The sequence below is a fragment of the Macaca mulatta genome, chromosome 14 (genome assembly GCF_049350105.2).
Source record: "Macaca mulatta isolate MMU2019108-1 chromosome 14, T2T-MMU8v2.0, whole genome shotgun sequence".
In the NCBI taxonomy this organism is placed as follows: Eukaryota; Metazoa; Chordata; class Mammalia; order Primates; family Cercopithecidae; genus Macaca; species Macaca mulatta.
This window is the reverse complement of record NC_133419.1, coordinates 79285109-79304893: the sequence shown is the minus strand read 5'-3', so window position 1 is coordinate 79304893 and position 19785 is coordinate 79285109. Positions and strand designations below refer to the sequence as shown.

Sequence of the window (19785 nt, the reverse complement as noted above, 5' to 3'; positions counted from 1 at the left end):
TCTCTTCTCGCTTCATTTCATTCATTTGATCCTCAATCGCTGATACTCTTTCTTCCAGTTGATCGAGTCGGTTACTGAAGCTTGTGCATTTGTCACGTATTTCTCGTGTCATGGTTTTCATCTCTTTCATTTCGTTTATGACCTTCTCTGCATTAATTACTCTAGCCATCAATTCTTCCACTTTTTTTTCAAGATTTTTAGTTTCTTTGCACTGGGTACGTAATTCCTCCTTTAGCTCTGAGAAGTTTGATGGACTGAAGCCTTCTTCTCTCATCTCGTCGAAGTCATTCTCCGTCAAGCTTTGATCCGTTGCTGGCGATGAGCTGCGCTCCTTTGCCGGGGGAGATGCACTCTTATTTTTTGAATTTCCAGCTTTTCTGCCCTGCTTTTTCCCCATCTTTGTGGTTTTATCTGCCTCTGGTCTTTGATGATGGTGACGTACTGATGGGGTTTTGGTGTAGGTGTCCTTCCTGTTTGATAGTTTTCCTTCTAACAGTCAGGACCCTCAGCTGTAGGTCTGTTGGAGATTGCTTGAGGTCCACTCCAGACCCTGTTTGCCTGGGTTTCAGCAGCAGAGGCTGCAGAAGATAGAATATTGCTGAACAGCGAGTGTACCTGTCTGATTCTTGCTTTGGAGGCTTCCTCTCAGGGGTGTACTCCACCCTGTGAGGTGTGGGGTGTCAGACTGCCCCTAGTGGGGGATGTCTCCCAGTTAGGCTACTCAGGGGTCAGGGACCCACTTGAGCAGGCAGTCTGTCCCTTCTCAGATCTCAACCTCCGTGTTGGGAGATCCACTGCTCTCTTCAAAGCTGTCAGACAGAGTCGTTTGCGTCTGCAGAGGTTTCTGCTGCTTTTGTAGTTATCTGTGCCCTGTCCCCAGAGGTGGAGTCTACAGAGACAGGCAGGTTTCCTTGAGCTGCTGTGAGCTCCACCCAGTTCGAGCTTCCCAGCAGCTTTGTTTACCTACTTAAGCCTCAGCAATGGCGGGCGCCCCTCCCCCAGCCTGGCTGCTGCCTTGCCGGTAGATCACAGACTGCTGTGCTAGCAATGAGGGAGGCTCCGTGGGCGTGGGACCCTCCCGGCCAGGTGTGGGATATTATCTCCAGGTGTGCCTGTTTGCTTAAAGCGCAGTATTGGGGTGGGAGTTACCCGATTTTCCAGGTGTTGTGTGTCTCAGTTCCCCTGGCTAGGAAAAGGGATTCCCTTCCCCCTTGCGCTTCCCAGGTGAGGCGATGCCTCACCCTGCTTCAGCTCTCGCTGGTCGGGCTGCAGCAGCTGACCAGCACCGATTGTCCGGCACACCCTAGTGAGATGAACCCAGTACCTCAGTTGAAAATGCAGAAATCACCGGTCTTCTGTGTCGCTCGCGCTGGGAGTTGGAGACTGGAGCTGTTCCTATTCGGCCATCTTGCTCCGCCCCCCCCCACCTCAAATCTTAACCCAAAGTTAGGAAGCCCAATCCGGAGCCTTAAGCCTGAAGGGACGTTTATATATTTTATAGCCCATTCATCATGTACTCTCTCTGAGACCCGCCCTTTCAGATGAGTAAGGTTATATCACGGGCTTTTTAGGAGGAAGGAATTCTAGAAAATCTCTTAACAGCCTTTCTGCTATTACCTAGTCTCCTAAGTTAAATTATCCAGGAAATGTGATCTGGAGAAAAAAGCATGCAGTTTAGAATCAGACAGATTTGGGTTTGAATCCTCTTGTTATCAGCATTATAACCTTGGCTCCATCACTTAGCCTCTCAGAGCAAGTTTCCTCATCTATCAGATGGTGATAACAATACCCACTAGGCAGGGCTGTTGTGAAGAATAAAGAATAACATTTATAAGGCAGCTAGTGCAGGACCTGGCTCAGAATAAACGTTTCTTCCCTAGTCTTTCTCATTCCTTCTCTCCTTCAGGGTTACACATTGACTCAGACACATGCACACCAGAAACACTGAAAAAACCTTGTCCAGGATGACTGACATATTACCAATCATGATTAATATACAACAGACACTTGTGCAAGGTCCTGCCAGCTCTGGAACTGGAGTAATGTAAATCATAGGCATCCATCGGGCTTTCCCAGGCCAAATGCAGTCTTCCTAGCCCTGCTAGTTATTTAAGATTTTTAGTTAAAAGACGGTATGTTTGCCAAAGAAGGAATCACAGAAGAGCCTTAAGCCCCTATTGACTGCAGACTGGTATGCTAGTCCTGGCCTCATATCTCCAGACAGTTTTTCACGAAATTGAATAAATATCTTTTTTGGTTTTTAAAGCTAGCTAGCTTGCTAGATAACTACTCAATTTGCTTGCTAGTAGGCCAGTAGGACTTAACCACCTACTTGTTGTTAACACAGTGTAACTGACTTTTCTGGAGTCTCATATGAGCAGTCTCTGACCAATTGGCAATTGTATTTGACACAGCATGTAATTATTGATAGAATTTTGAGCTAATCCAGTTTAGTTCCCCTAAATTTGCTCCCTAAAACTAGAGCATTCAGAAAGAACCATTGACCAAAGGAAAATAGACATAGATCAAATTTTCATTTGCACATGACTGATGTTCCAATCACATCCAATGCTCCAATCCCAGTCCTAGCCACCTGCCTCTGCTCCCCTCCACCACCCCCTGAGATTGTTGTCATGACTTGCATGGAGTTCAACCAATTGTAAAGTGGCTGGGTTTCTAACCACACACCCGGCATTGAAAAAAAGCATGTCCTGGTACAGACTCAGCCATGGGAAGACACACTACCGGTACAAAAAGAACTAAAATAAAATGAGAGTAAAAAATAATCCTCTAATTATGCCTCACTCACAGGAGAACCGGGAGAATATCACCATGAAAAAATGGGATCTGGGGAAGGGTTGAGTTGGTTGATCAACCTTCCTGCACCCTTAGCCTCTTTGGGCCCTTTTTGCCTCTCTTTTTGTTTCCCAATGCCCTCTCCAGGAGAAGCCCCGGGAAGGACACTGGTGCGTGGTGGAACAGACCCACTGCTAACTGTGCTTGCTTTGTCTTTCAGTTTGACTTTGTGGAGCTGCTGGATGGCAGGAGGCTCCTAACCCAGGAGGCGCGGAGCCTGGAGGGGACCCCACGCCAGTCTCGGGGAGCTGTGCCCCCCTCCAGCCATGAGACAGGCTTCATCCAGTATTTGGATTCAGGAATCTGGCACCTGGCTTTTTACAATGACGGAAAGGAGTCAGAAGTGGTTTCCTTTCTCACCACTGCCATTGGTAAGGGAGCCACACTCTCTGGAGGCTGTGGGATATTGTCTCTTTGGGTGGGAGGCCGCATGGAGATTCTGGGACTGACACTGACAAGGGGATGTCCGAGCTGTGGATGGCCCCGGAGCTTGGCAGGAGACCCTCCTGACTAGGCCTGCTGCACAAGGAATCACCCACCCTTCTGAACTGGCACCTGAGCCCAGGGCTGTCGCCCACTGCTTGTCTCCTGCTGTCGGTGATTGGTGTGCAGTGCATTTCAAGATGGGGGTGGAATTGTGAGACCCGAGTCCTGGACAAGCCACACACATGCAACATCTCTCTTCTTGGCACTTCTCTCCCACGTATTTGTCTTTAGAGTCTCACTTGGTTCACCTCACTGTTTGTGGTTTGGGTTTTGTTTTGGTTTTCATTCTTTTTTGTTTTGGAGCCAACAACCCCTGGCCAATGAGAAAAGAGGATACAGGCTTGAAGAGAGAGTAAGAACAGTAGTGCAAAAGGCTGGATGAACCATGCCATCAGTCAGACTGGGGTTTTGTTGAGAATAGAGATGTCCTAATCTCTGACAAAGAATGGGCCCTTATGTGCTAAATGAGTGCTTAACACCTTCACTGTCCCTTGCAGTGGAAGAGGGCCTCAGCTTCCAGTTCACCCTGAGACCCTGGGCCAGCGCAGAAGCCTGTGGGTTTCTGGGAAGCCTGGTACCCTATTTAAAGAGTTTCTCTTCTTTACTGACACATTGCAGAGAATGTGTCCGCCTCTTAGACTGCCCTAGTGTGCTGGAGGACGTGATGGTCTTGGCGGTTCGGGTCAGAAAACATCTTTTTCTGAGTTTATATTAGAAGCACTATGACATAGCCTGGAGATAAAAATTCCCTACAGGAAAATAAAAGTTATGGAAGAATATAACTGCATTAAACAGAACAGCTGGGAAGGGGGTTTCTGCTTAATGAACAGTTCTACGTGGTCTAGAGTTCACCTGAAAACTCTCTGTCTCAGTCATTGGCTAGGAGTCTCTCTGACATGGAAAAATGGAGTCTGATAAAAATGTGTGAATCCAGGTTAGATGTGGTGGCTCATACCTATAATCTCAGCACTTTGGGAGGCAGAACCAGGAGGATTGCTTGAGGCCAGGAGTTCAAGACCTGCCTGGGCAACATAGCAAGATCCTCATTTCTATAAAATAATAATAATAATAAAATTATCCAGGTGTGATGGTGCATGCCTGTGGTCCCAGCTGCTCAGGAGACTGAGGTGGGAGGATCCCTTGAGCCCAGGAGATTGAGGTTGCAGTGAGCTGTGATCATACTACTGCATTCCAGCCTGGGTGACAGACTGAGACACTGTCTCAAACAAAACCCAAAAAAATCTCTGAATCTGGTACTAGGTTTCCAAAACTCTTACAAGACCCTGGTTCTTACTTTTTATTTTTTAGACCAGGTCTCACTCTATTACCTGGACTGGGATGCAGTATCTCAATCAGGGCTCACTGCAACCTTGAACTCTTGGGCTCAAGTGATCCTCCTGCCTCGGCCTCCCAAATAGCTGGGACCACAGGCACACACCACCATGCCCAGCTAATTTTTGTATGTTTTGTAGAGATGAGGTTTCACCACATTGCCTAGGCTGGTCTCAAACTCTTGGGCTCAAGTGAGCCGCCCACTTTGACTTTCCCAAATGCTGAGGTTACAGGCATGAACCACCATACCCAGCCCCTGGTTCTTACTTTTAAACAGGAGTCATTTTCAGGCCATTTCCCACTTACTTGAAATTTTACCCTTTGTGTTGAGACAGAAAGTATCTTCCCATTAAATACAGGGTGTGGCTAAAAAGCTTCTGCTCTAAATACAGGCTCAATATTTTACCCTCTTGGCAAAATGAAGGAGGTAGAGGCTTTCAGGCAACTAGCTCTGATGTAGAAATTACCACCTTGTACAGTCCTTGTTTTAGAGATATCTGTCTGAGCCGCTGGACTCTGAGTGCCTAGAGGACAGGGCTTTGCCAGGATCTTATCTGCCTCCTGGCATCCAGCCCAGTGGGGTGCAGTGTCACGCAGTGAATGAGGGGACAAGCTCCCCTGGCAGGATTGGCGCCAGCGACTGTCAGGCAGTTGTGGTACTGTTGGTTTCCTGCCCGGATACCTTCTTGTGAACTGTGGCAGGGATTTTGCTCCATTTTCAGTCTCCAGCACAAACTTGGGTTTTGACCTTACACAAATCACTTGGGGTTCCCAACTTTTAGTTTTTCAGGATTCTGGTATTTGAGGCTGCAGCTCAGAGTCACTGGTGACATTAAGGCTAACAGTATAGCCCGTTCCCTGTCATCAGAGGCCCCAGTCTGGCCGTCATCCTGTTAGGCTGTCACTTGGCAGAGTTTGGGAGGCTACAGGCCCTGATTCTTTTTCCTCTCCAGATAGGATGGCGACAGTTTAGGGACATGATCATCAAGTCGTGGTGGTGCCCGAGTTACAGCTTCATGGTCTCGTGGCCTGATTTCCCTTAAGCATGGTTTACAAAGAAGCATAGAGTAGTACTTGTTCAAAACTAAGGACTTTTACAATCAGAATTCCTTATTTTTAATAACTTAGCATAAATATGAAAGGATATTAATACAAACCCCAGAAGAAAGCCACTTTTAATTAGGATACACATCATAGAGGAATAAACCATAGGCACAGTGTGGCATCTTTTCCAACCCTTGGCTTGTCAGAGCTTGCTAACCTGTCTTGTCATAATTAGGGAGATGGTCTTGCTTTTCCCTCTGGTTCTGCTATTCTCACCTAAATGTGGACACCTGTCTTCACTTCCTCTTAACCCTGTAATGTATTTTAGGGCCACTAGGTCATACTATGCTTCTCAGACTTGAGTGAACCACCTGAAAGTCTTGATAAAATGCAAATTCTGCTTCAGCAGATCTGGGTGGGACCTTAGATTCAGCATTTCCAACCTCACCCAGTGATACCGAGGCTGCTGTGGACCACATTTTGAGTGGCAAGGAGTTAGATACAGTACTTTACAGATGTTTCTCAAACACTGTTGAATAAAATAATCACCTGGGACGCCAGGGGAAAATTCACATTCCTGGGCCTTTTCTCCAGAAAATATGACTCAGTAGGCCTGCAGTAAAGCCCAGGGGATCCTGATTCCGGTGTTCTGTCAAGGAAGCTTTGAAGACAGATGCCTTACCAGAACTATTTTCCATTCCTTCCTTCCCTACTGTCGCATGTTAGCTCTGCGACCAGAGACAATTATGCCACCTCTCTAAGCCTCATTCTTCTTGTCTGGAAAATGGAACAATAGTACTTTGCAGTCCCTATTGTGAAGATTAAACAGAGAAATAGAAAGTGCTTAGCGCAGGCTCTGGGCTACCACAAGCACTCAATAAATGGAAGCTGTTTTAATACTCTCTCCCATCCTCTTTCTCCTTCCACCTTTCTCTTGCTGCCTTTCTGACCTGTCTCCCTCCCTTCAAGCTACAGTAATGGTTTAATGAATACGGTTTTTTTCTGTAATATAAAAACAGACTGATTCTGATGTTGCTATTAATCCCTCTTTCCCCAAGAGTCCCTGGCATTGAGTCTCAGCTGTCTGTGATCATTACCTCTGAGCTATGAGTTGTAATTTGTCTTGGCAGGTTAATTAAAAGTTTAGGTCTTGTTTTAGTGAAGTCATTATGGTCCCAATATATAATTGTAACTCTCGGGTTTGCTTAACACACAAATTGGAATCCAACCCTTCCTTCATTATATGTCAAAATGCGGATCTAGAATTTAAGAAGATCTGAGATGTCAGAATCCAGAGTATTTATGTCTGTTTGTAATTAAGTAACAGGAGAAATAATTGTGTTTCACAAATGGCTATGTTGTGTACGTTTTTGCTTTTCCCTCCATTTAATGCAATCCAGCTGAGGATTTTCAGTGACATGAGTTTAACTTTTGCCTTTAAAAAATCTAAAAGCACTTTACAAACTGTACACACAAATATATACACACAGAGACCTGATGTTGACAGAGCTCCCGGTGAACTAGATGCATTTACACACACACACACACACACACACACACACACACACACACACAGCACTGAAACCAAGCAAGTTTTAGAACAAAACGTGGAAGCTTTTTTCAGAAACAACAGGCTTTCCCTGCAGGTGGAGATCCAGAATCCGAGCCTGCTGACTCTGGTCCTGGCTGGGCTGAGGTGTGTTGCCTTGCTGACCCCAGATGTTGAACGAAGGAGGAGAATGTGTATCACTAGCTGAACTGTAATTCACTCATTGCAGTTTGCAAAGCGTTTTCACATACATTCTTTAAGGCTTGCAGTAATTCCATGAGATGATTATTCTTATTTTTATTATCACCTCCCTATTGCAGATGAGTAAATTAAGGTTCAGGGTTGTTAAAAGAAAAGTTAGGACATGAATTTGCATCTGTCTGACTCCAAAGCTTATGATCTTCCTCCTTTAGCAATTTGCCTTCTTCCCAGTATCAAAACTGCCATTTTTGGTATCACTTACTTCTGTTTTCCATCTGTTCATTCATTCACTCAGCAAATATTTACAGAACACCTATTGTGTGTTGAGGACCATGTTTAACTCTCTTTTTTATGTTACCTAGTCCTCACAAGAAGTTTAGACAATAGATATGTTGACCTCAACTTTACAGATGAAGAAATCAAGGCTCAGAAAACTTGATTGACTAGCCCAAAGTTAAGGTCAAAGCTAGGATGAAACTTGGTCTCCATATCCCACACTGTCCGCACAATACCATAATCTCTCACTATTTTTCACTGTTACTATTAAATATTTTTTCCATTTGTATTATATGGAATGTAATTTCCCCCTTGTTAACTTGCCTTCAATTATTAATAACCATATTACATCAACGCAAGAAGTTTTCTTGAGAAGTCATTAAGAAGACCATGAGGAAAATCTCACATCTAAAATTTTAAAAGTAAAAATACCTTTGTATGTATTGCTTGCAACCCAAGACCTAACAAGTTCGTATTGTACTGCTTTCATTCTTCAGATAGCATCCTATCTTTTCATTCTGGCTGATGCTGAAGCATAGAGGACAGATCAGCCTGACATTGTGGCAATGTGAGCCAGGCTGGAACATAACAGAGGTGCCCTGCAGTGGATTTAGAAACCTAGAGAAAAGAAATGAGAACTGCTGTTAGAAAATGTAGAGACTGTGAATTTTTATGAGAAACTTGCTCTGGCCTCCCTGGTACTCACTGAAAAGAAGAGTCATTTTGTTCATGTCCAGGCAGTTACTATAAATCAGTCTGTTCTTTATGTCCAGGGATTAGAAGCAGATTTAGTTTCTTTCTTCCCTCTATTCCTCCTTCTCTCCTTCCTCTTTGCTTTCCATTATCCAGTAAGTATTGCATCTTTGTTCTTACCCAAGCTGAGGCTACAGGGAAGGTATGACATGGCTTCTGGCAAAAGTAGCTCATAGTCCAGATTAAGGGAGATGAAAGATTTATATAGTAAATAGCTCTAAGCCAAGGAAAAGAGTAAGAATGGTCTCTCCTGGAGTCATGGATCAAAGTCCCACGAGGGTTGAAGGAAGGTGAGGACTTGTCTAGCTGGATGGGTCAGGGAGAGCTTTCTGGATGAAGTGACATTTAATTTGGACCTTAAAGAATGGGTGAAATTTTTACATTTAAAAAAGGAAAATGGTAGGGCAAGTGTTAAGGAAATTATTACAGATAGTAGGTACTACCAGCATGAGTAAAGTTCGGTAGGCCGAAAAGTAAGAGCTGGCTATAAGAAGCCAGCAGTTCTGTTTGACTGGAGCACAGAATGCCTTAAAGGAGAGAAATGAGTTATCAAGGAGAGCCTTAAATGCCACGCTAAGCAAAATGTTTATTATTTAAGTATTAGGCACTATGGCAGGCTTTTGAGCAAGGGAATAAAATGATTAGAGCTAGAAGTTCTATCTGATGAGACCCGGAACGAGAGCTCGTGAATTTATGTGGTCAAGGGAGGTTACTGGGAGTGAACTTAGTGACTTCAGAAGGACAAAGAAAAGGAGGGAGGGAAAGAGGGTGTGAGGAAGAACAAAGAACTTGTTCAGTGATGCTAGCTAGTGATTTGCTTTCCCTACAATCCATTCCTCTTTTTCTCTAGGTATGCCTCGATACTTCACCTAAATTCACCCAAATTCCCATCTTCCAAGGGTCACCAAAATTGGGTCCTTCATGATTTTCCAAAGGCCACTGGACTGTGTTATTTCTTTGTTTCCATTACTTTGATTAGGTATTTGCCTCTGAGTGCATTTACAAAGATCTGGAGAGAAAAATCTCTGACATTATATACCATAATTTGTGTAAAAACCTGCACTACTTAAATGAAGAAACTAAGAAAAATGATTGAGGAGTGATTTTTGGTTTTTAATAAGTCCCTTCTCCACCTCTCCTTATATCCTCTTCCTCTGAATTATAAGACATAAATACAGCAATGAAGAATTGAGGTCTCTTGGTAATAAATTAACCTTCTTGTAAATGACATTGGCAACACTTTGTGAAATTTCTAATGGAAACACTTCTTTGGAAAAGCACCCTGTGAATTTACCTCTCCCTGATATGGTGATTTATTTGAAGCAATCTGGTATAAGTGGAATGAAATTGTAGGCCAAGGGAGCTCAAGTCAGCCATTGGAGACAGACTGTGGCCAAAATTCTGTTGAGTGGAAGAGAGCTAGGAGTATCAGAGCACTACATCTGCAGACTCGGACACTAGCCCTGCCAGTAAACGTCTCTGCTCACTGAAGGGCAGGGCTCCCCACTGTCCCCACCCCCAGCATCTCTGCTGCCCTTGGGATATTTTTTTTAAATTTCTTTCTTTATTTTATTATTATTATTATTATTATACTTTAAGTTCTAGGGTACATGTGCACAACATGCAGGTTTGTTACATATGTACACCTGTGCCATGCTGGTGTGCTGCACCCATCAACTCGTCAGCACCCATCAACTCATCATTTACATCAGGTATAACTCCCAATGCCATCCCTCCCCTCTCCCCCCTCCCCATAATAGGACCCGGTGTGTGATGTTCCCCTTCCCAAGTCCAGGTGATCTCATTGTTCAGTTCCCACCTATGAGTGAGAACATGCGGTATTTGGTTTTCTGTTCTTGTGATAGTTTGCTAAGAATGATGGTTTCCAGCTGCATCCATGTCCCTACAAAGGATACAAACTCATCCTTTTTTATGGCTGCACAGTATTCCATGGTATATATGTGCCACATTTTCTTAATCCAGTCTGTCACTGATGGACATTTGGGTTGATTCCAAGTCTTTGCTATTGTGAATAGTGCCGCAGTAAACATACGTGTGCATGTGTCTTTATAGCAGCATGATTTATAATCTTTTGGGTAAATACCCAGTAATGGGATGGCTGGGTCATATGATATTTCTAGTTCTAGATCCTTGAGGAATCGCCATACTGTTTTCCACAATGGTTGAACTAGTTTACAATCCCACCAACAGTGTAAAAGTGTTCTGCCATTGCTGAACCTTCAGAATCTTTACCTGGAATTGCAAGGGCAGGTAAGAAGAAAAAGTAGCCCAAGGACAATGCAGCAACCAAGCAATAAAGGCTTGTCTCTCTGTGGGAAATACTTAGCAAGGCAATAGTGTACAGATAACCAAAATCCCCAGTAGAGTAGCATTTAAGTGGAGTTTTGATGTTCTCATGCACACTTTTTGTCTAGAAGATGGGCTGCTGTTTTTATGCTTGCTACCTCATGGTCATAAAATGGCAGCTATAATTCTGGGGCTCATGTCTGCATGTGAGGCAGGAAAAATAAAAAAAGATAAGGAAGCAGGAAAGCAGAATTTTCCCTAAAACATTCAGCTTCCATTTCTTTGGCAGAGCTGTGTCACTTGGACACTCAGAGCTATAAGGAAGTCTGAGGAAGGGGATATTTTTAGCTTGCCACATTGGTACTCTCAACAAAATTAGGGTTCTCTCAGGGAGAAGGGAAATGAATATGGGGTAGGCACATAGCAGTGTCTGCCACAGACTTCATCAAGTCTGTTTGGTTCAACAAAGACCAACTAAAACCTCCCCCTTACCATGTGCCAGACCCTTGTCTGGGCATCGGTATAGCCAGGAGGCAGACATGGTACTTGACCTTGAGGTTTTTCATGGGCTAGTAAGTTAGGGTAAGCGAAGCTGAGAAAAAGGAGAAGCTGCCCATGTAATTGAGGAGGAAGGAAAATGGCTTGGTTCAGTCTCTTTGTATCATCCAGGAACTATGATGTTTTCCATTATGCCTCAAAGCACCTTGCATGATACTTTAAGGGGGACAGACAGCAGGAGCAAGTCCAGAGTGGTAGACTCAGGTTGCAGACAGACCTAGACACTGCATCTGTTCATTTGTTCTTTATTCAACCCGTGTTTACTCATTGCCTTTCATGTGCCAGTTCTGAGCAGGCATGCACTGTCACTGGTATATAAAATAGTCATGCTTTCTGCCTCCATGGTGTTCATAGACAGGTTTGAGGCAGTTTGAGATGGATTCTCAAGTTTAAAGACAATCATCAAATATATATACACATATGTAAAGATAAATAAGGATAAGTGGTAAACACACGTCCTGATAAAGAAATCCAGAGAAACACATAGAAGCCTAATTCAGAAATTGAGGCTCAGAGATCTAATGCTAATTGCCAAGATCTCATAAATAGGAAATAGCAGAGGTAGGTTAGCAATTCAAAGCACACATTCTTACTCTTACATCTCAGTGACCAGGTCTAAATCCAAGTTTCTGGAGTGGTGACACCCATGTGTGTCCTTATACCCTTTCATAGAGAGTCAAAAAGACAGATAGGGCCTTAGAGACCATGGCACTCACACCTCCTAGACTCACAATGGGCCAGCCACATGCCTGCTGTCCACTCATCTGACTTGTTTATAGAACATCTCTAACCTGGCACTCACTCCTGCTGCAGGAACCCCTGCTCCCACCCTCCATTCAGATGGAGCTTCTGATGGAAGATATTTTATCAGTAATGGTTTAATTTTTACAAATGATGATTAAATTTTTATTTTCTTTTAGCTCTTTTTTTTTTTTTTCTATCAGTTGCTAAAGGCAGTTGCTCATTCCCGTTTGCCAGCTGGCTTTTCCACTGACAGAACGGCAGCTTTGAGAGGGTTCTCACATAGTGGTATTATTTTTTCTTTCCCTTTACAGCACCACTGATATGTGGGACATAATTAAATGTGAGGCCGCCTGTTCGGTAACACCCTCTTAGGAATAACCTAGCTGCAATTAACATGTGAATCTCTGCTGGAATTGGCACTGGTGGTCGATAGTTGAGGTTGTTGGAGGCAGGAGTACAGTTGGGGGTAGAGCTGACCAGATAGATGGTGTGGTCCAAGGAAAGGATAAAGACTTTGGAGTCAACCCAGCCTGGGTTTAGATTTGGGCTCTACTAGTTATGAGCTGTGGGATTTTGGATAAGTCTTACCCTCACCAAACTCATCTATCCTTGGGAATCAAACTTACTTTAGAGAATCTGACAATGATGTGAAAGCATAGGATTCATGGTAGGTACTCAGTGTGTTTCTAAATGTGTCAAGTATTCAGCATTTGCTGAACATCTGCTTTGCTAAGTGCTGGAGGTTTCACAGTGAATAAAACAGAAGTTTTGCCCTCAAAGAGCCTACAATCAATTGGGAGAACCAACCCTTTCATAAATACTTCCAGTATAATGTGGCCTGGGCCAACAAAGGGGTCCGTGGGAGCTCCATGGGAGCAGAGAGAAGGGCTGCTACCTCTGCCAGGCATGTAGAAGGAGCTTGTGAGGCAGAAAGGACGTATTTTGAGAAGAGTGTTTAGTGAGCTGGAAAGCAGTGTACAAATATAATTAGCAACTTGGGGACAGAGCAGAAGTGGGAATCCAGAAAGAAAAATACAAGAAAAGAGTCACCCTAAAAAGAAGAAATAAAGGAGTGTGTTAGTCTGCTAGGGCTGCCATAACAAAATACCACAAACTGAGTAGTTTAAAACAGAAGTTTATTTCTCACAGTTCTGAACACTACACATCCAAAATCCAGGTACTGGCAGGGTTGGTTTCTGGTGAGGCCTCTCTTCCTGGCTAGCAACGGTCACCTTCTCACTTTGTCCTCGTCCTCATGTGGGCTTTTCTCTGTGTATGTATGGAGGGAAAGAGATCTCTGGTGTCTTTTCCTCCTTTTTTTTCTTTCTTTGGACGAAGTCTCGCTCTGTTGCCAGGCTGGAGTGCAGTGGCGCAATCTCAGCTCACTGCAACCTCCACCTCCCTGGTTCAAGCCATTCTCCTGCCTCAACTTCCTGAGTAGCCGGGATTACAGGCACACGCCATCACAACCAGCTAATTTTTGTATTTTTAGTAGAGATGGTTTTTTAGTTTTTATTTTTAGTAGAGAGTTAGCCAGGATGGTCTCAATCTCCTGAACTTGTGATCCATCCACCTTGGCCTCCCAAAGTGCTAGGATGACAGGCGTGAGCCACCGCGTCTGGCCTTTTCATTTATTTATTTATTTGTTTGTTTGTTTGTTTATTTTTTTTTTATGGTAAGATTCTTTTTTATTATTATTATTATACTTTAAGTTCTAGGGTACATGTGCACAACATGCAGGTTTGTTACATATGTATACATGTGCCATGTTGGTGTGCTGCACCCATTAACTCCTCATTTACATTAGGTATATCTCCTAATGCTATCCCTCTCCCCTCCCCCCTCCCCACAATAGGACCCGGTGTGTGATGTTCACCTTCCTGTGTCCAAGTGATCTCATTGTTCAATTCCCACCTACCAGTGACAACATGTGGTATTTGGTTTTCTGTTCTTGTGATAGTTTGCTGAGAATGATGGTTTCCAGCTGCATCCATGTCCCTACAAAGGACACAAACTCATCCTTTTTTATGGTTGCATAGTATTCCATGGTGTATATGTGCCACATTTTCTTAATCCAGTCTGTCACTGATGGACATTTGGATTGATCCCAAGTCTTTGCTATTGTGAATAGTGCCGCAATAAACATACGTGTGCGTGTGTCTTTATAGCAGCATGACTTATAATCCTTTGGGTATATCCCCAGTAGTGGGATGGCTGGGTCATATGGTACTTCTAGTTCTAGATCCTTGAGGAATCGCCATACTGTTTTCCATAATGGTTGAACTAGTTTACAATCCCACCAACAGTGTAAAAGTGTTCCTATTTCTCCACATCCTCTCCAGCACCTGTTGCTTCCTGATTTTTTTAATGATTGCCATTCTAACTGGTGTGAGATGGTATCTCATTGTGGTTTTGATTTGCATTTCTCTGATGGCGAGTAATGATGAGCATTTTTTCATATGTCTGTTGGCTGTATGAATGTCTTCTTTTCAGAAGTGTCTGTTCATATCCTTTGCCCACTTTTTGATGGGGTTGTTTGTTTTTTTCTTGTAAATTTGATTGAGTTCTTTACAGGTTCTGGATATTAGCCCTTTGTCGGATGAGTAGATTGCAAAAATGTTCTCCCATTCCGTAGGTTGCCTATTCACTCTGATGGTAGTTTCTTTTGCTCTGCAGAAGCTCTTTAGTTTAATTACATCCCATTTGTCAATTTTGGCTTTTGTTGCCGTTGCTTTTGGTGTTTTAGACACGAAGTCCTTGCCCATGCCTATGTCCTGAATGGTATTACCTAGGTTTTCTTCTAGGGTTTTTATGGTATTAGGTCTAACATTTAAGTCTGTAATCCATCTTGAATTAATTTTCATATAAGGAGTAAGGAAAGGATCCAGTTTCAGCTTTCTACTTATGGCTAGCCAATTATCCCAGCACCATTTATTAAATAGGGAATCCTTTCCCCATTTCTTGTTTTTGTCAGGTTTGTCAAAGATCAGATGGCTGTAGATGTGTGGTATTATTTCTGAGGACTCTGTTCTGTTCCATTGGTCTATATCTCTGTTTTGGTACCAGTACCATGCTGTTTTGGTTACTGTAGCCTTGTAGTATAGTTTGAAGTCAGGTAGTGTGATGCCTCTAGCTTTGTTCTTTTTGCTTAGGATTGTCTTGGCATTGTGGGATCTTTTTTGGTTCCATATGAACTTTAAAGCAGTTTTTTTCCAATTCTGTGAAGAAAGTCATTGGTCGCTTAATGGGGATGGCATTGAATCTACAAATTACCTTGGGCAGTGTGGCCATTTTCACAATATTGATTCTTCCTATCCATGAGCATGGTATGTTCTTCCATTTGTTTGTGTCCTCTTTTATTTCACTGTTCCTCTTTTTATAAGGACATAAGTCCTATCAGATTAGGGCCCTACCATTGTGAACCTCACTTAACCTTTGTTAGCTCCATATAGGCCCTATCTCCAAATACAGTCACTTTGGGGGCTAGGCTTCAACATATGGATTTGGTAGGGGGACACAGTTAATAACAAGGAGGACTTGAGAAGACCATAAGATAGTAGCAGTCTCTGCTCAACCACACAGATGAACTGGCTGGAAAGGATCATTATTTGTGTTTCAAAGATGAGGAAACAGTCTATTACCAGTGGCTGACACAGCAACATAAAGCCAAGTGTTTGAATCCAATCCCAGGAACTTCCCCTGAAGCCTGGCTGCCTGACAAGACTGTGAATTTGGAAGACCCCCATCAGAGGGTCAGTGAACCCCTAGCAAGAAGGTCAGACATCACTGATGTTCTTCCCTGCAAGCTAGAAACTTCTGTTATGGGCATGAATTTCTTATGGGCAGCTTTGAGGGAATGAAGGCACAGTTACCCTTTCAAGGCACTGCCAGGTACCTGGCTGAGGAAGGCTCTTTCTGTCCTCAGGACTTTATGCATCCCAAGCCTGCTAGATTCCATCTTTCTTTGCCAGTACTCCTGTAACTCAAAAGTGGAAATGTGAGTTCCAGAACATTCGAAGGCACTAACTGCTATTTGTTCTTATAAATTTGGCTTTCTTCAGAGTTCATAAGGAACTTCTCCAATGTCCCATTCTAGTTTCGGTGCTTTTCAGTCTTTACAAACTGTTCTCTGGAACTACTTGGCAAAATTAATGCTTTTGGCTACTGTTTATTCAATGCATACTGTGTCTTAAGTATTATCTTAGATATTTAACATAAACTATTTATTGTTTGTTTGGTTTTGTTTTTTAGTGACAGGGTCTTGCTTTGTCACCCAGGCTGGAGTCCAGTGGCACAATCATAGCTCACTGCAGCTTTGAACTCCTGGCCTCAAACAATCCTTCTACCTCAGCTACCAAAATAGCTAGGACTGCAAATATGTGCCACCACACCTGACTAAATTTTGTTAAATTATTTTTTTGTAGAGGTAGGATCTCTCTATGTTTATTTTTATTTATTTATTTATTTATTTTGAGACAGAGTCTCATTCTTGTCTTCCAGGCTGGAGTGCAGTGGTGCAATCTCAGTTCACTGCAACCTCCGCCTCCTGGGTTCAAGCAATTCTCTTGCCTCAGCCTCCCGAGTAGCTGGGATTACAGGTGCCCACCATCATGCCTAGCTAATTTTTAATTTTTAGTAGAGAAGGGATTTTACCATGTTGGCCAGGCTAGTCTTGAATTCCTGACCTCAAGTGATCCACCTGCCTTGGCCTCCCAAAGTGCAGGGATTATAGGTGTGAGCTACTATGCCTGGCCTCTCTATGTTGCCCCAACTGGTTTTGAACTCCTGGCCTCAAGTGATCCTCCCATCTCAGCCTCCCAAAGTGCTAGGATTACAGGCATGAGCATCACACCTGGCCTACATAAACGATTTCAAACTTTTACAATAGGCATATGAAGGAAATATTATCTGCCTACCCCCACATAGGAAAATGAAGCTCAGAATATTTAAATGACTAGGCAGAAGTTAAATACCCAATTATTGAAGGGGCTAGAGTTTGAATCCAGTTCTCTCTGACCCTAATATCTACATGTTTCTCGTCATGCCCTCTCTCACGTATGCCCTTGTTGTGTGAGTGCCTGGTATGTCCAGGAGACTGGAAGTAGGAGGAGTAAGTACATGAGAGGGTGATACCCAGAGGAGAGCCTGGAAAATGAGGTCCAGGCCAGCCTAGGACAGGCTTTGTCCCTGTTGGCTAGCCAGCTTGGAAGTCTGGTTTTGAAAGCAGTGGGGAGTACAGGATAGTTTTTAAGTGAAGATGTAGCATGAATTGGGTCTTGTGTAGACATCTTTGGCTGACAGTGACATATACAAATGAGACAGGGAGACCAATTGGAAGACTGTTTCTGTAGCCAGTGGGATTAGATGAGAGAAGAGAACCTACACTAAAGCAAATGCCACTGCTTTTGTATAAAAGAGGGAAGACATTCCAGGACATTATAGGCTAGTTTTATTGACTACTTGAATTTTACCTGTAAGGGATAGGCACTGAGTTTCAAACTTGGAGACAAGATGGATGGTGATATCACTAAGTACATTAGGAAATAAGGAGGGGAAGTGAGTTGTTGAGCTGCTAAGAGAACTTCCCAGTGGAAGTTAGTTGTTGGCAGTTACTAATAAGAAGATGGATAGGTAGGTCTTGACGTGGGGATAGCTCTGAATTTGAGACAGAGACCTGGTGGACAGCATGAGTGTGGGTGTGACAAAGGAGCAGGTGGAGGTTAGAATACCTAAGGAGATGTACCAACCGAGAAGCAAGGAGTCAAGGATGGAGCCCCAATGTTCAGAAGACAGACAGGGGAAAAAGTAGAGAAAACTTAGAAAGATGATTACAAAGCAGCTGCTGGCATTGGTCATTAGGAGGTCGCTGGCACCCTCGGTGGGAGCAGCTTCCGCCCATTGGTGCAGGCAGAAGCAGGGTCACCACGAGTTCAGGAGTGAATGAGAGGCATAGAGTGGAAACAGTTCTTTCTAGACAGAGCAGGGAAGGAGACAGATGGGAGTAACCTGAGGAGGAGGTAGGTTCAAGTAAAGGTTTATGTAAGGTGGGGAAGCCTTGGACGTGCTGTCAGCTATGGGAAAGAAGCCAGGGGTGAAGACTGGAGGCCCAGGAGAGAGGGGAGATGATTAATGGAAGAAGGTGGGAGGCATGGAACGGAGGGCAGAGGCAGAAGGAGGAGCCTAGGAAAGGAGGAGACACACCTCTTCCCGTGGGATGGGGAGAGGGCAAGGAAGATGAGATCAACCTTGAAGGTGGAGGGGAGTGGGATACAGGGTAGGATTCACGCTGATCTCAGGGTGAGCAGTGCTTTCCAGAAATGGATTGCCTTACAGAGTAAGCCACTTATGGCCTGAGTTGTGTGTGTTCCCTTCTGTGTAAAGGCAGTCTAAAGGTGGCACTAAATAAAATAGTGTGCATTATAACAATAAAGAGAGGCAGTGTGGCTTAGTGGTTAGAGAATGGATTTGAAGCCAGGTGGCTGGTTGAATACAATCTCTGCCACTTAATAGCAGTGGGACTTTGGGCAAGACAGGTAACCCATCAGTGCCTCAGTTTCCTAATCTAAAAAATGACAATAATATTAGTACCCAACTCATGAAGGTAATTATGAAGTTAAAATGAGTTAATATTTGTAAAATATGGAGAACAGTGCCTGGCATGTAATAGGTGCTATACATGTGTTTGCTATTGTTATTGGCAGTAATATGCACTAACATTTTTGAGGGTTTACAGAGTCCCAGGAGCATGCTAAGTGTTATACCTGCATTATCTAACTTAAAGTTTGTAATAGACCTGGGAAAGCAGGAACAACCTTATTTTCTTTGTAGAGATGGTGAAACAAGGTTCCGAGAAAGTAACAAACTTGCCCAGTCACACGTTGAGTAAGAACAGAGCCAGGATTTGAATCTAGGCCAGTCTGCCTGAAGAATCATGCTCTATCTATACTGGCTTTCATTCCTGGGCCCCTCCCAAGTCAGTACTCAGTTCCTTAGTACCCCTACGTTTCCTTTCCTACTACACTGGGAAGACAGTTCAGACTGAGGATGCTGCAGGGTGTGAGCTTTGTCATTCCCTGACACTTCGCTGGGCGGAAGAGTATATACCAAGAATCTCTATTTGGGGAAAGAGCTCCTTTACAATCAAGCAAAGATTTAGTGATGGCAAATTTGAGGGAGGTTAGGGCTGGTTTCTTGCTGCTTAAACAGAGCAGAAGACTTTCTGTTGAAATGCCAGCACAATGAGTGTTATATGAAGGGTTATAACAAATTGTAAGCCAGAAACCTCTGAGCATCTGGTTTTAGTTTGAGTAGCTGCTTGTTCATGCCTTTATCTAAGCAATGCTCATGTTCTGGGCTAAAAGAAGCTCAGTTTGTTTCATTCCTGGTTCATATTACATGTCAGCCTGATTTTTTTTATTTTCATTTGTGTCATAGGCCAAGAGAGTCCAGTCAGGGTGCAAGGAATGGACTGTATAATTTTGAGAAAGTGAGAAAAAGCCCTGTGAACTAAAGCAGAAGGCTAATGTGATGTTTTTCACAAATAGAGTTTGAGTTTTCTCAAGCCTATAAATGCAAGCTATTCCTTGGAAAGCTTACATTTGGGAGATTGTTCCACCATTATCTCTTTCTTTTAAGTGATGGGGGAAGAAAGTGAAATCTGTTGAGCTTTTCTTAGGTGC

General features: G+C 43.5%; 1 protein-coding gene across 2 annotated transcripts in view; it reads left to right on the top strand.

Annotated features, from left to right (window-relative positions):
- Positions 1 to 19785, top strand: part of TENM4 (teneurin transmembrane protein 4) — a 792376-nt gene that overhangs the window by 588311 nt on the left and 184280 nt on the right. For both annotated transcript variants that reach the window (XM_015115340.3, XM_077964103.1), the window contains exon 12: positions 3017 to 3227. In XM_015115340.3, the coding sequence (XP_014970826.2) occupies positions 3017 to 3227 (211 nt within the window). The remainder of the gene's footprint in view (positions 1 to 3016; positions 3228 to 19785) is intronic.